The 14,310-nt window shown below is 39.8% G+C and overlaps 1 protein-coding gene across 1 annotated transcript in view; it reads right to left on the minus strand.

Moving 5' to 3' along the window:
- LOC110051615 (endothelin-converting enzyme homolog) overlaps positions 1-13,606 on the minus strand; it is a 26,343-nt gene extending 12,737 nt beyond the window's left edge. Inside the window, exons 1-5 of the mRNA XM_089289477.1 lie at positions 13,262-13,606; positions 3,036-3,080; positions 2,607-2,797; positions 1,496-1,747; positions 410-475 (exon numbers count right to left, since the gene is read on the minus strand). Of these exons, the coding sequence (XP_089145603.1) occupies positions 410-475; positions 1,496-1,747; positions 2,607-2,797; positions 3,036-3,080; positions 13,262-13,460 (753 nt within the window). The 5' untranslated portion in view covers positions 13,461-13,606. The remainder of the gene's footprint in view (positions 1-409; positions 476-1,495; positions 1,748-2,606; positions 2,798-3,035; positions 3,081-13,261) is intronic.
- Between the last annotated feature and the right edge of the window lie 704 nt (positions 13,607-14,310).

A 14,310-nucleotide genomic window follows, 5' to 3' on the forward strand; every position in this document is an offset into this window, starting at 1 on the left:
TCTGGAATATCGACTATGGACTGAGAATCATGGAGTTATGTACTGCACCATGCATAGATTGTAAGCTCGGCAAATCTACTTAACAGCAGTATTTTGCACTTAAGAATTTTAGGTTTTGTTTATACTTCACTTGAATATCCATACATCTTACACAGGGGCGTAGCAAGGATTTTTCAAGGGGTTGTCACACTGTGTCAAAGTGAGGGTACTCACCAGATTGTTATGTCGACCTCCTCCGTTTTTCCCACATGTTGTAGTTTGTTTGCTAAAAAATGCTTTCAAAAGGGGGGGGGGGCTCACAGGCACCCCAGGACCCCCCTAGCCACGCCCTTTATACACCCATAAAGACTGGTACAAATTTCATTCACCGACTCGAGTTTGACCCATGATACAATATTTTCCTACCAACCTTTTGGCCCTCACTTGAGTAATCAAAATAGTAGCCTATACCCAGTCCCAGCGAAGAAAATCTGATCTAAAAACAGAAGATAAGAATGAAGAGAAAATGAAGGGTGAGTAAGTTACTCTACTTCAGAAACTCTAGGTGGAGTTAATGATGTCATCATACCCTGCCCTACACCCTCTTCCCTGCCCTTACAATAATTGTGTCCAACAGCTGGATCGAGAAGCTACTAAAAAATAAATGTATGCTGCTGAATTTCCTTATGCTTAGATTTGCGCAAAAATGTATTATCTAAATCAGACTGATGTAACTTGATTTGCGTCTCTCTTTTTTCTCACGTTATTGTTATTTTCTGTTTTGTTCAGTCGCATAAATTAAGGTAAGTAAGTAAGTAACCTTTATTTATCCCGATAAGTAATTAAGCTTGCAGCTTGTGGGGTCGTGTGTAAATAAGCAATAAAGAACAGTTACAAAATAAGAATTAAAACTTTACAATGTAAGATCTAATCTAGTTTAAATAAACATTTGCAGCTAATAATAATTTACCTAATTATTAACATTATGTGACTAAAGACGTAAACCAATGGGCAGTCGAGTCATCTTGGAAATGGAAATAAAGCTGTTTGTTGTTGCTATTATACTGGCTGTGGTCGCATCACCGCTTTTGTTAACTGAGGTGAGGATAGACAACTTTAGTCTGCCATTTCGGTAGCGCGACTCAAAGCCACTCAAAAATATCCCGGTGCGCTTATTTTCCTTTTCGGTGTTTGCAAATCTCCCGGGTTTGATATATTACATTCAAAACAATACAATCTCACTAATATATTAAAATGCAAGACAAATTATTGTCCAATTTTTGTTTAGTGTCATTTTCTCTTGTAAGTGTTTGTTACCTTTTCCTTCCCTACCCGACCTACCCTGCCCTACCCTTCCCAAGCGCCTTATCGTACCCTACCCTACCTTTCCACGTGCCCTACACTGCCCCAACACACCACACCATAACTTACCCCACTAAATCCCAATCCTCCGCTGATTTAGATACCATGATGATAAAATCGTACAAATATCAGTAAGTATCCTAATTATACTCACACTTAGAATGTGTTGGTTTGAGTCCTGTGGGTCTGTACCAACGGATACCGAAAGCAAGGTCTGTACATTCAAGTCTCTTAGAACGGCGCCCATTTTCTCTGCCACTGTCCACGAGTTAGTTCCATCCCCAGTCACTGTCCAGCCGCCATACTGCTTTATCAAGTTTTCCAAAGGTGAGATCCCTCGACGCTCAATGGCAGCAGTATCTACGCATGTATCGTAGATCTTGGCAGTTTTCACGATAGATGAACTCTACAAGACAAGATGGCATTTAACCAGCCTTAATCAGTAGAATCGAAATATGGCTGGCCATGGTCTTTACTGTCACGCAATCAAAAATCGAAACAATTCCATAAATTCAGTCAAGAATCTGAGATTTGATAGATGATTGAAATATCAAGATTTCGGTCTGTGCACGTTATTTGGAAAAGTGTTCCACCCAAATCTATAGAGTTTTGTATGAAGACGTCAAGTTGGTGCCCTTCCAGTGCAAGAACTGGTATCTCTACTTGTCGCATGAAATCCGACAATAAATACGGAAAAATTATGCATGCTCGCCCAAATATGGTATAAACGTGCTGCGGTTACGGGTTGTTAGACAACTCAAGGCTTCGGGCAACGTCCTTTTCAGTAAGGACCTACAAGGGCCGGGAAATAACATATAAATCGCCCTGAAACATATATATGCTAGTTCTCATGTGACATCATCATGCTTCGAATCTAAAAGTTTTAAATCCTTTTAAAGTTTAAATTTGATCAGATGTAAGACCCTCTAGTGACTTTAACGTTTTACATCGCTTATGCTCCACCGGGTTCTTCGTTTTGTAATAGAGCACGTATTAATTTTCAAGCATATGTGTTGCGTGACATTAAAATGGCGACCTGAGAAGGGTCTAACTGAACAGTTCTTGTCCAAAAAAAAGTATCAGTTCAATGTAGAAATGATACATACCAAGCTCTATAAATGCAAAGCCCTGCAAATTTGGCTGAAACACTTTTTCGAATAACGCGCGATCGCGAATGAACAACCACAGAAATTGGTCCATTACAAAAATACTACGCTCTGATTGGTTTGAATCTAGTTCAGCGTCCTAGACTACTCGTGCCAAACCTGTGAATAGTTATAAGCAGCAGTCTCCATAGCTTGTCGTAAAACCTCCATGTTGTCGTCGTTCACGATAGTGAAGCCAGTTTCGCTACTCTGTTCCGCACTGAGATGATAGGTTTTGGAAAACCCTCCGCATGCGTAGGAATAAAAGTCGTCACATGGATCCACATTCTTGTTCAACTGATTGGAAATGACTTGGAAGAAATTACCACAAATTGTTAACAAACTCATACATTGTCTCTGCAATAAGGATTGGCTGACCTTTCCCATAACCTTACTATAACAACTATGTTCCTTTGAAACAGACAGTGAACCAGCTTGATCTGGTAAGCTCACTGTAAATATTTGTCTGTGTTTAAAGGTCCGGAAGTTGTAGGTGCAGTTAAACCAAGCTCAAAACAGGTTACTTTAACATTAAAATGTAAAACAAACCTTCAGATGCCGTGGATGGTGCCATGGGTCGCTCTGTAGGTCGCCCTGTGGGTGGTTTTGTCATGAAAGTATAAAAACAAAAACAAAAACAAAAACTGGACCTGATACAATTTCTCTATAAAATCTCTCCAGGTCGACATCGCAAGAGTTTGATTGGGTAAATGAACAATAAAACCTGCTTAGAGTAAAAACAAATACGGGTTTCGCGGAGACTCTAGAGAATGCTGGAAGACACATGGCACTCCTTTTCTTCAACTGGAGATTTTTAAATCTCCATTGTAGAAAACAAATATTCAGATCTATTCAAAGTATATCTGTTCAAAGTATAAATATCCAGATCTATTCAAAGTATATTAGCTCGGCATGAAAACGTAACGTCCTGTTCCAAATTGAAATGCAGAGAATCATATCATGCAGCTATTTTGCGTTATTTTGCAGAGACTCGCTTAAGACCAATGAATTATAACGCACGTGCAGAGATTGCCTATTGCTCTATTTCAAAAGAGAATGAGGGGTAAGAGAATTAATCTCCCCGAAATAGGCCTTGCCCCTGAGCTACAAACAAACAAAAACAATACAAACAAAATTGGCTCTAGTGCGACCCGGCCCTTAGATACAATCGGTGTGTTATTCTTAAAGAAATATAAAACATATGCCGTGTTTCTATCGAGTTATAGAAACACCAGTGTAAGTTTGAGAGAACGAGAAATGCTGTGGGAACACGAGCTGTAGGCGAGTGTTTCCACAGCTTTTTCGAGTGTTTCTATAACTCGATAGAAGTGTTTCTATAACGAGTGTTTAGAAGTGTTTCTATAACTTACGAGTGTTTCTATAACGAGTGTTTCTCGATAGAAGTGTTTCTATAACGAGTGTTTCTATAACTCGATAGAAACACGGAGAACATGTTTTCTATTTCTTTTAGAAAACACCACGACGAAAAAAAATGGAAACAACTTGTTTACTTTGATCATCAAAATGTAAATTCTCTTTGCTCGCGCCATCATTACGTCAACAGCTCGTGCTTGTTCTATCGCGTTATAGAAACACGATTTTTAACCAATCAGCTCTTATTTTCTTAGAACTGTTTTCTAAACACAGGGTGAGGTGTTTGTGATATCCAGAACAATCAAAGTCGAAGTTGGGGTTATCAGTCGAAGCAGAAGGCTGAGGCCGATAACCCTTACCTTATTCTGGATGTCACAAAAACCAAGAGATTATCAAGGTAAGAGAGTGAATCGCCCATATAGGCCTTCTACCCAAGGTAATCCCTCTTAAGTTATTTTTAAGCATGGTACCCAGTTCTTCCGAGGATGTTACTCGCGCTATGAGAGGACAGCCGAAGCGACTTTCTCGAAACTACCTGAGACGAAATGGCGGGAACGTCATTTTATATGTTTTGGTTTCGTTTCACACCAGAGACGTTTTCTGCACTCTTAGCCGCCTTTTCGTTCGGCCGGGCTTTCGTTTGTTTTGTGCTCGTTTGGCTGTTCATTATTTTGCCGTTTATTGGGTTTTAGGGAGTTTAATTGAGCAAACTTTAACGGCAACGGCAACGAGTACAATGGCGGTGTAAGCATGCGTTATAATTCTTTGTTCATTTCTCTGCCGTTGTTTACAAAAGGTCACAAAACAACAACGTGAAATAGCCACATTGTGCATACTCGAGAGAACGTGACTATACGAAGGCCAATTTTTCTTACATATTCAGTTTGGGATATTTCTAACAGTATAGACAAACTGAATGAATCTAAATTCTCGCGAGTTTCGTAGGTTGAATATAAATATTAAGTCATTTTTCAATCGACGTTGTCTTTGGCGTGGTTCCCGTTGCTGCTTAAACTGCTTTTTTCTACTTGGGCAGCGAGCGTCTACCCGCACTTTCGACCATCTGTTTGTTTGGTTGCCTAGCTTGTGTTTGGGCGTTTGTTTGCTTTGCACTCGTTTGTCTAAACATTTCGCTGCTGTTCATTCAGTTGTTATTGTTTGTGCAGGAGACATCCGTCTGTTATTTTAAACTCCTATTAAAGTTTCGAAATGTATTAAAACATACCAAGAGCCGAAGCTCCTTTGCTTGCAATCAAAATATCAAAGAACGCATCTCCACAGCGTTGGAGGCTTTCCTTTCCTTTGAACGAAACGAAACGAAACGAAATATAAACAAATCCTCCACTAAAACATCCACACAACGCGCTAGTAATATCCGCGGAAGAACTGGGTACAATGCCTAAAAATAACTTAGGACGGATTACCTTAGTTAGAGGACCTATATGGGGATTCACTCTCTTACCTTGATAATCTCTTGCAAAAACCGAATCTAATAATTTTTAATTATAGAATGAACGACAAAGAAATGTATGTCATGTTTTTGCTTCTTCACAGATGGCAAGCAACATAAAGCGCGCGAACTTGACATGATTCTCACTTAGAAATCATGCACCGCTGTCGTGCATGACATGATTTCCCGTGACCTTGAGTGTCCTTGACATGATCATTGTATAATCTACAGCTAAATGACGTTACAAGCGCTGATTTTGAAAATTCACTGTGTGCGCTTTTGGTCAATCAGATAAGAGATAGTGAGTCAGGAGATGGGCTCCTGGGTGAGTTCAATGTATAATAACACCAATTATCTCTTTCCCCTGAATTAAAACTACTGCCGTGTCGCGCATGACTAACTTTCCATGTGCCACAGACAACCATAATTTGTGTCAAGATGCAAAACTCAAACAGGCCATGCAGTTAGCAATCAACAGGATTGACAGGTTTGAAACCTTAGTTATCTGATGACTCCGCTCCTATACAACACAACTCCTGTTATCGCTTCCTAGGTTTTTCCTCCTTGATTTTTATTCCTCACGTAATTCGAGACACAATTAAGCGCAGTATTTAGAGAGTTTAGTATCATCGCTTTAACTTTTTGTCACAGAAGAGTCCAACACAAGCTCAATGAAATTTCAGTCTTGGCTGTGCCACCGACAGCGTTTAGAGTGAAATGACTGGATTAGATTTTTGAATCAAACAATGATCAATTAAAATGTCAAGGAAGCCCGGATGTTTGAAAAGCATACCTCGACCCTTCCCTGTCTCTCTCGCTGTTCAAGTTACGAATGAGTTGGCTGTACCATTTGCATTAAGGACCAGATATAGTAAACCGTTAGCTTAAGAAGGCGGTTTGGGCCCTAATAGATATCCCGGCAAGTGCACATACCATTCAATTTTCTTTTGATGTTTCATGCACCGGTGTTTCCACAGATCAACTCAATGCCTACCACTGGGCCGATTTTGGTCACTCCAGTGACCATAGATTGAAAACGTGACAGAAAATTGGCGTTACTTTCGATTCTCACCAAATTTGGACAGTGGGATGATCTCATCATTAGCCAATAACAGGCCATTTTTCAGCTCTTTTCGTCATATCGCCCCCTCGGGAGATTTTTGGCAAGTTAGCTAATTAAGAGGCGCCCTCTGTAATTTTCAACTATGGCCATCTGGACCAGACAAAATCAAATTCCTCAAACTTTCTCAGATGAATGGTCTAGATAAGTGATTCACAAAAATATAACTTTCAGTTCAATTCGATTCGTATTTTAGCGCTGGGGCCACCATCTTGGTTTTGCCCCTCTGAGAGGGCTTTCAGCGGCCATTTTAGGGCACATTTTTAACAATTTGCCATACAAAGAAAACGATCTAAATCCGGATAAAAACCCTTTATTCGAGACAAGCAAATGTTTCTTGTTACATTGAGAGGCTGTTTTGGCAATTTGATCATCACCTGATTTTTCTACAGAATTTTAAATTTCTTCCCTTTCGGACTACTCATGAAGCGCCATAAAAAAGGCGAAGTTTAAAGGAAAATATCGCCAAAAGTACATCACTTGAGATCCCAAAACTACCCTCCACTTAAAGAGCAATGTCTCACCTGTAAAAACATGCAATAAAATTTTGGGGCAGTTAAAACTGTAAAATGTTAGAAGAAGAAGTTTAAGCTGTGCTTTTGTCAACAAAGACCGCCGTCCTAATTAGCATAATAACGTGAAAATAACGATGCACAGAGAAAATAATGATATATTCCACTTATCTCGCGACATGTCGACAACTGGATGTTCCACGATGCCTCATGTTATATTTCCAGTATGTTTCAGCCACATTTTCGGTGATTAGTGTACGAAATCACTCTCAGACATCGCCACGGTTAAGCAGATTTCAACTCTCCGAAGCCCGCTTCATAACATCTACCAATATTATTTGTCTTTCGCCTCATAAGCCGCCGTTTACAAGAAGTTTAACAATTTGCTGAGATCCTAACTGGCCCAGAACTCTGTTAGCAGCCTTTAATATCCTCCTCTTAATCAAGGATTCTCATCAAGAACTCGTTTAAGCTCAGTTCTGTTTTGATCTGTTGTGCACCCGCCATTATTCCACAGAATGCGTTACATTTGACAAATGCACATTCCCACGGGTAGGGGTAGTGTGGGTAGGAAGTGAAAATGTAACAGACATTAAAGCCATTTTACGCATTTCTGTGGCTAAACTATTGTAGTAACTGGCTTTCCCGGAATGATTTGAACATGAGCTTCTGCTTGCAGGTATTTTCTAGTTTATTTTTGGAGGGTAGGTGGGGGAGTGGGGTCGTGTATTAAAAAAAAAAAAAAGAAAAAAAGAAAACGATAGAGAGTATCAGGTCAAAAGATTATGATCTGTGTATCTTGATCAGCTTTATCAGTTCATCAGTGAGGCCCTATTAGGGGTTTTCAGGATACTGGATATTTGGGTAAAAAGTTAATAGGATGGAATAAATTTAGGGGAAATATTAATGGGGTAGAGCATGTTTAGATCAGATAAAACAGGACATTAATTGAGTAGGGAATCGTTGAGCTGGATTTAACAGGATACAAGATATTTAGGACAAAGATTAATAGGATAAGGGATACACCGAACCCCCCCCCCCCCCCCCCTTTCCCCCTCCCACTATGGGGCCTCAACAATGGTCAGCTATTTAGGATAAAATAAATGTATGTCAACTGCTATAAGCATTTATTCTGGACTCTTAGTACTTATATCACGCTGGAATATGAAAGTTTTGTATCAGATTTTAGAGGTTTTAAGGTTAGGTAACGCAGCTCCTTGTTAGTAATTTCGAAGCCCACACTTGTTATACTGAATAGATAGATAAAGACGGGGCTGGAGAAATAAACAGAGAATGAAATGTGTCCCGAATTCTGTACCGTTTAACAAGAATTTCTTACATGGCAACTTTTGTGTCTGCAAAGCGATCGAGGCACAACATTCCACACAACATTTATTTCATATAAACTTCACATCATTCCACACTATATTTGTAAACAACTACCCTAATCTCATTGACAGCCATTGGTTTTTGCCGAAAATTTTCATTTATTACAAATAGAATACGGATAGAACTCCAATAAAAAGCCTCTTCCTTGTTTTTTTTTTTTGTTCAGCATTATACTTGTGTCTTTCGCTGCCCGAAATGCCATCAAATGCTGCGAAAGGCAACAGACTGACAAGCAGTGCGCAAGAAAAGTTTTTCTCGGGTCAGGAAACGGCCATAAAAGTCGAAGCAATTACTGTAGCACAAAAGATGAGGCGCTCAAAAGATGAGGCCAGAATTAGGCGGTTCACCTGTGATGAGTTCCTGACTCCTTGCCACGTTTAAACCTTCCTCTCGCGAATGGCTTCAAATCTCAGAAACAGACAGGAGAAGGGGCTCCAACAAGACACAACAACCGCTGAGAATCAAGCTGCAGATATTTTTGACAAGTGTCATTTAACTCATCCAATTGCTTATGACTCATTCAACTTGTGTGCCTTAAACGCATCTGTAATGTCTGTAAAAAGCTAAGCGTCAACATTAGTGCTTCGCTTGATAGATGCGGATATTTTAAAGCGGCCTGCCCAGGGTTGAAAACTAGTCTTGTGCAGACATGCAGCTGTGCTCCATCACAGAACTGAACGACATTAGTGGCTGTGGGGTGCCTCAGGCGCATAACGAATGGTGCCTACAAAATACAAACGTGTTTCCGCCAGATTAAGCAAACGTGGAAAAAGTAGATCTTAGCCAGGGTTATTAGAATCCACAAAGAAAACTAGGGGTAGTCATTAATTTTTCCGAGATAATTAGCTAATGCTGAAGGTAGCATTTTTCTGAAAAAAAGGTAAAGATATTTCTTCACAGATTCTCCTAAGGTTCGCCTTTACATGCAGAAAACTAAACATATTAAAAAACATTTTTAAACTACGTGGTAAGTGGTAACATAAAAACCACTTTTGATATGTATTTAATAACAGAATCGTCGCAACAGCACTCCTCTGGCTTAGCCAAAATACAGTCTACATAACTTTTCCTCACAGCCAAAAACTAATGCACTGTCGGATAGGCTTGCCACTTCCAATTCATACCATAAAATGTAGCTGTAATCACCCCTTTTTAAAAAGTTAAATGAGTTGTTTCATCCTTTCGAAAACTTTGTCGGTGTCCGTTACATTTTTTCCTGTTACTTTCCAAGTAAGTTAAACATTGACGTCTCGCAATTGTTTTGCGCGCGCATTATGCCATCTACAGTTGAATTTCAGTATGATTTTTTCTACGGATACGATAAAAGCTAGCTTTTCAGCTGGAAGCCGTTCACAGTTAGTGCTTAGCGATATGCTGCTTTTCTGGTAATCCCGGTTTTAGTACAGGCTCGTAATTTTAGTGCGAAATTTGTTTCGGCCACAATAGGATTTTTTTTTAAGTCGCACGCTTGGTAGGGTAGTTAATTACGTCACTAGTTCCAACCCAAGCGCGCGCCTGGCCTTTAAACCATCCCTAAAATGGAAGGCACCGTCCTTAACTGCCCTTCAGTAATTTTCTGAGCATTTTCTTTTCTGATGCAAAAGTGAAACGGCTAAGAAAATGTAAGAAGTTTCAATAAAATATCGCTTATCATTACTTCCTGCGCACTATTCGTCAGTCTGTTGTCTTTTGCAAAATTTGATGGCACTTCCGGCAGCGAAAGACGCGACTGTCCCTCTTTATCTGATCTAAACATTATCTACCCCATTAATTTTTCCCCTAAATTTCTTGCATCCTGTTAATTTTTTACCCCAAATATCCAGTATCCTGAAAACCCCTAATAGGGCCTCACTGATGAACTGATAAAGCTGATCAAGATACACAGATCATAATCTTTTAACTTGATACTGTCCATCGTTTTCTTTTTTCCCTTTTTTTTTTTTTTTTCTAATACACGACCCCCCCCCCCCGCCCCCCCCCCCCTTACCCTGCAAAAATAAACTAGAAAATACCTGCAAGCAGAAGCTCATGTTCAAATCATTCTGGGAAAGCCAGTTACTACAATAGTTTAGCCACAGAAATGCGTAAAATGGCTTTAATGTCTGTTACATTTTCACTTCCTACCCACACTACCCCTACCCGTGGGAATGTGCATTTGTCAAATGTAACGCAATCTGTGGAATAATGGCGGGTGCACAACAGATCAAAACAGAACTGAGCTTAAACGAGTTCTTGATGAGAATCCTCGATTAAGAGGAGGATATTAAAGGCTGCTAACAGAGTTCTGGGCCAGTTAGGATCTCAGCAAATTGTTAAACTTCTTGTAAACGGCGGCTTATGAGGCGAAAGACAAATAATATTGATAGATGTTATGAAGCGGGCTTCGGAGAGTTGAAATCTGCTTAACCGTGGCGATGTCTGAGAGTGATTTCGTACACTAATCACCGAAAGTGTGGCTGAAACATACTGGAAATATAACATGAGGCATCGTGGAACATCCAGTTGTCGACATGTCGCGAGGTAAGTGGAATATATCATTATTTTCTCTGTGCATCGTTATTTTCACGTTATTATGCTAATTAGGACGGCGGTCTTTGTTGACAAAAGCACAGCTTAAACTTCTTCTTCTAACATTTTACAGTTTTAACTGCCCCAAAATTTTATTGCATGTTTTTACAGGTGAGACATTGCTCTTTAAGTGGAGGGTAGTTTTGGGATCTCAAGTGATGTACTTTTGGCGATATTTTCCTTTAAACTTCGCCTTTTTTATGGCGCTTCATGAGTAGTCCGAAAGGGAAGAAATTTAAAATTCTGTAGAAAAATCAGGTGATGATCAAATTGCCAAAACAGCCTCTCAATGTAACAAGAAACATTTGCTTGTCTCGAATAAAGGGTTTTTACCCGGATTTAGATCGTTTTCTTTGTATGGCAAATTGTTAAAAATGTGCCCTAAAATGGCCGCTGAAAGCCCTCTCAGAGGGGCAAAACCAAGATGGTGGCCCCAGCGCTAAAATACGAATCGAATTGAACTGAAAGTTATATTTTTGTGAATCACTTATCTAGACCATTCATCTGAGAAAGTTTGAGGAATTTGATTTTGTCTGGTCCAGATGGCCATAGTTGAAAATTACAGAGGGCGCCTCTTAAGTATGCAAGCCAACGTAATGGCGGACGCTCTCGGCGAAATGTTTATTAACCGCGCGGCCATGGGCCGAGCGCGGTTCTAGGTTTACCCGTGGTTTATTTTTTTTTTTTTTTGTCGGTGACCAGACGCAGACCTCCGCTCGGCCAAACTTTGAGTCACGGAACGTGTGATGTTTTTCCGCCAGAAGCTGTTAAAACATAAATACACGGACAATTTTACGGATATTGTTTTCTTTTTTGTGGGTAAAATATATTTTCTTTTTTTGTTATCAAAGCGTTGGATTTAAAGGGAATAATAAATACGGTGAAAAAAGGTATTACGTCAGCCATGGAATGCGCTGACGTTGCAGCTTTCACTTTCGCTACGTGACAAATAAGATCGTGTTTACTTTGCAAGTTTATTTCGGCAGAAGCGACGGTCATTAATTTATTTGTAATTTTGCCAGTATTTCTTGCGGTTTTAGGCAAATGAAGTAAATCCTTTGACTGTTTCATCGCAGCGAGTTCATAGATCGGAAGCAAAATTAAATATTTGCAAGCCAAGCAAAGAACGTGTCAGAACGTGCGAAGATTACGTCATTGATAGGGAAATAACCACCGTACTAAAGATAGCCGTAGATAACGCAATTCTTGAATTACGTGACTCGTGTGACTTCTTTGCTAACCCTTAAGTCAAGGGAAAAAAACAGTTAAATTTAATCGTGACTTTAAAGAAAGAAAGCGGTTTGTAATAGTGTTCATCATATCTTCATGCCCATACATATCCCGAAGAAAGTTCCAGATTAAGACTATTACGTCATCGGAGATGTCACAACGGCTACGACTGATGGTGCGATAATAGAGTTTGTGTTGATCAAGTGCTGTGATGTCTACAGTAATCAATGAATCATCAAAGATTGCTTTGGAATATGCACTGCGTTGCGACTGTAGTACTAAGAAAACAGTTAAATTTTAAAAGCGCGGTTATAAGATCTAACAGATCTTCTTGTTTGCTCAAAATTGGGGCAAAATCTTTCGGAGATGGAAGTCAGGACATTTGTAAGGATACAGAAAGTAATTTGGGACCAGTTGCTGGCTTCTAAGGCTGAATTTATCCAGAAGTAAGCTGTATTTTCGTTTTCGTGCCGAAAGCCACGCGGTGAAATATTATCGGCTTGTTATGCTGTCCTGTTCTGTTTTTTCTCTTGGTCTTTTTTCTAGCCTGCCGAGGCCATTCTTTCGTCTAAATCAGTTCAAAAAAGTTCGAAAATGATGTTCCCATTCAAGTTTAAGCTCTCAGGTGATAATTCTGGAGTTTTGTGGCCGAAACGTCGGCTTTGTTATGTCCGTGTTTTTCGGTTGCTATGGGCGACCGTAGCGCCCTTTGTTAGGTCAAGTCTGAGAAGTGAGGTCGCAAAAAAATTCTAATTAATTCTGGTTTTGTTCGATTTCGCTGAAATTTTAACACGATAAAGCTGGATTGTTAAGGAATAGATTTACGTTCTACCGATGTGTGGTAACTATTAACACTAAAGTGATATATCGCTTCAAAATCAAGGTTTTGATGAGACTTTTTTTGCAACGTGTGGGTTCGGCGTGATTTTGTGATCGGAGGATTTTGTTGACCCCAAAGGAAAAAATATCCCGAAAAGGTCATTTCATCGACGATTCAAACGAATATAAATATGTATATGTTCCGAGCTACCTTTCTGGTGAAAAAATATAATTTTTGACGCGCGCTGGGTTTTTATTTTTTTTCCCGCGAAACACAGGGTATGTGAAGAGTTAAATTTCCAAAGTCACATACCTTCAGAGCTGGACGTCTTAGTAACAATAAAAACAACGGCAAATATAACAGCAGCCAGGAAGAGAAGTACAAGGGCAAGAACAAACAGGCGACATTTGCTGCAATGACGTCGAAGTCGGTATTTTATGCCCACTGAATCCCCATCGTCGACCAGTTCGACCTCGTCGTCTGCAGCTGGACTTCTCAGATTCCTGAACATTCTTGAGAACTTGGTTAGCGCAGTGCAGCGAAACTCTATCTGTAAATGTATGGGTGGATGCTACAAATGACAAGAAGGTGTAGAGTATCCGGGGGTGTAGACGCGAGCAATTCTGTATAACACTCACTCACAAATTTCCTTAGCCTCGCTTTCAAGCGGAATTTATATCAAAATTTCCGAGAGCGGAAGGAACTGTCAATCAAACGGGTTCAAATAACACGTGCGATCTGTGATGCGTAAGTACAAGGGTGCATAAATGACATTGATTGTTCAGAACACGCTAAGCGGACGTTTTGGTTCCAAGCGACTACAAGAATGACCTTCAGCGGCTTAGGCATGCATAATATATTGTGATTTCGTAGTAAATTTTTTGGGGGGATAACGGAACACAAAATCAATTTTTCTTTAAAAGATAGATGGCTCACAGCTTATCAGCTGATTTCCCAAGCCCTTCTGTTCCGAAAGAAAGCAATGAAAACTGGTAAAATGGCACCACGGCAGTACACAGCGATGTTGTTTGGAAAGGAAAATGTTAACGGGACTTGACAACAGTTAATTTACACAACTTGGTTAAAATTACATGTAACTCCGAGCAACTCGTTTGACTTGCTTGAGGGTAGAAATCCGTAACTTATTTCTAGATACCGGGGACCTGATGCAAGTGGAATTCGGGAAGACCAAGAACTCACAGAACTGCACTTCAGTGTAGTTCATTCAAGAAGCAATTACAAATTTACCTACACTATCGATTGCACTGTCATTGCATCAGACAAAACAGGTAGTGAATGTACAATTCAATAAAGAAAACTAACCACACGTCGTCTGAATGAAAAAGGTAAATACCACGTCG

Source organism: Orbicella faveolata, unplaced genomic scaffold (assembly GCF_042242905.1).
Source record: "Orbicella faveolata isolate gen_17 unplaced genomic scaffold, um_ofav_v1 contig_2, whole genome shotgun sequence".
Lineage (NCBI taxonomy): Eukaryota > Metazoa > Cnidaria > Anthozoa > Scleractinia > Merulinidae > Orbicella > Orbicella faveolata.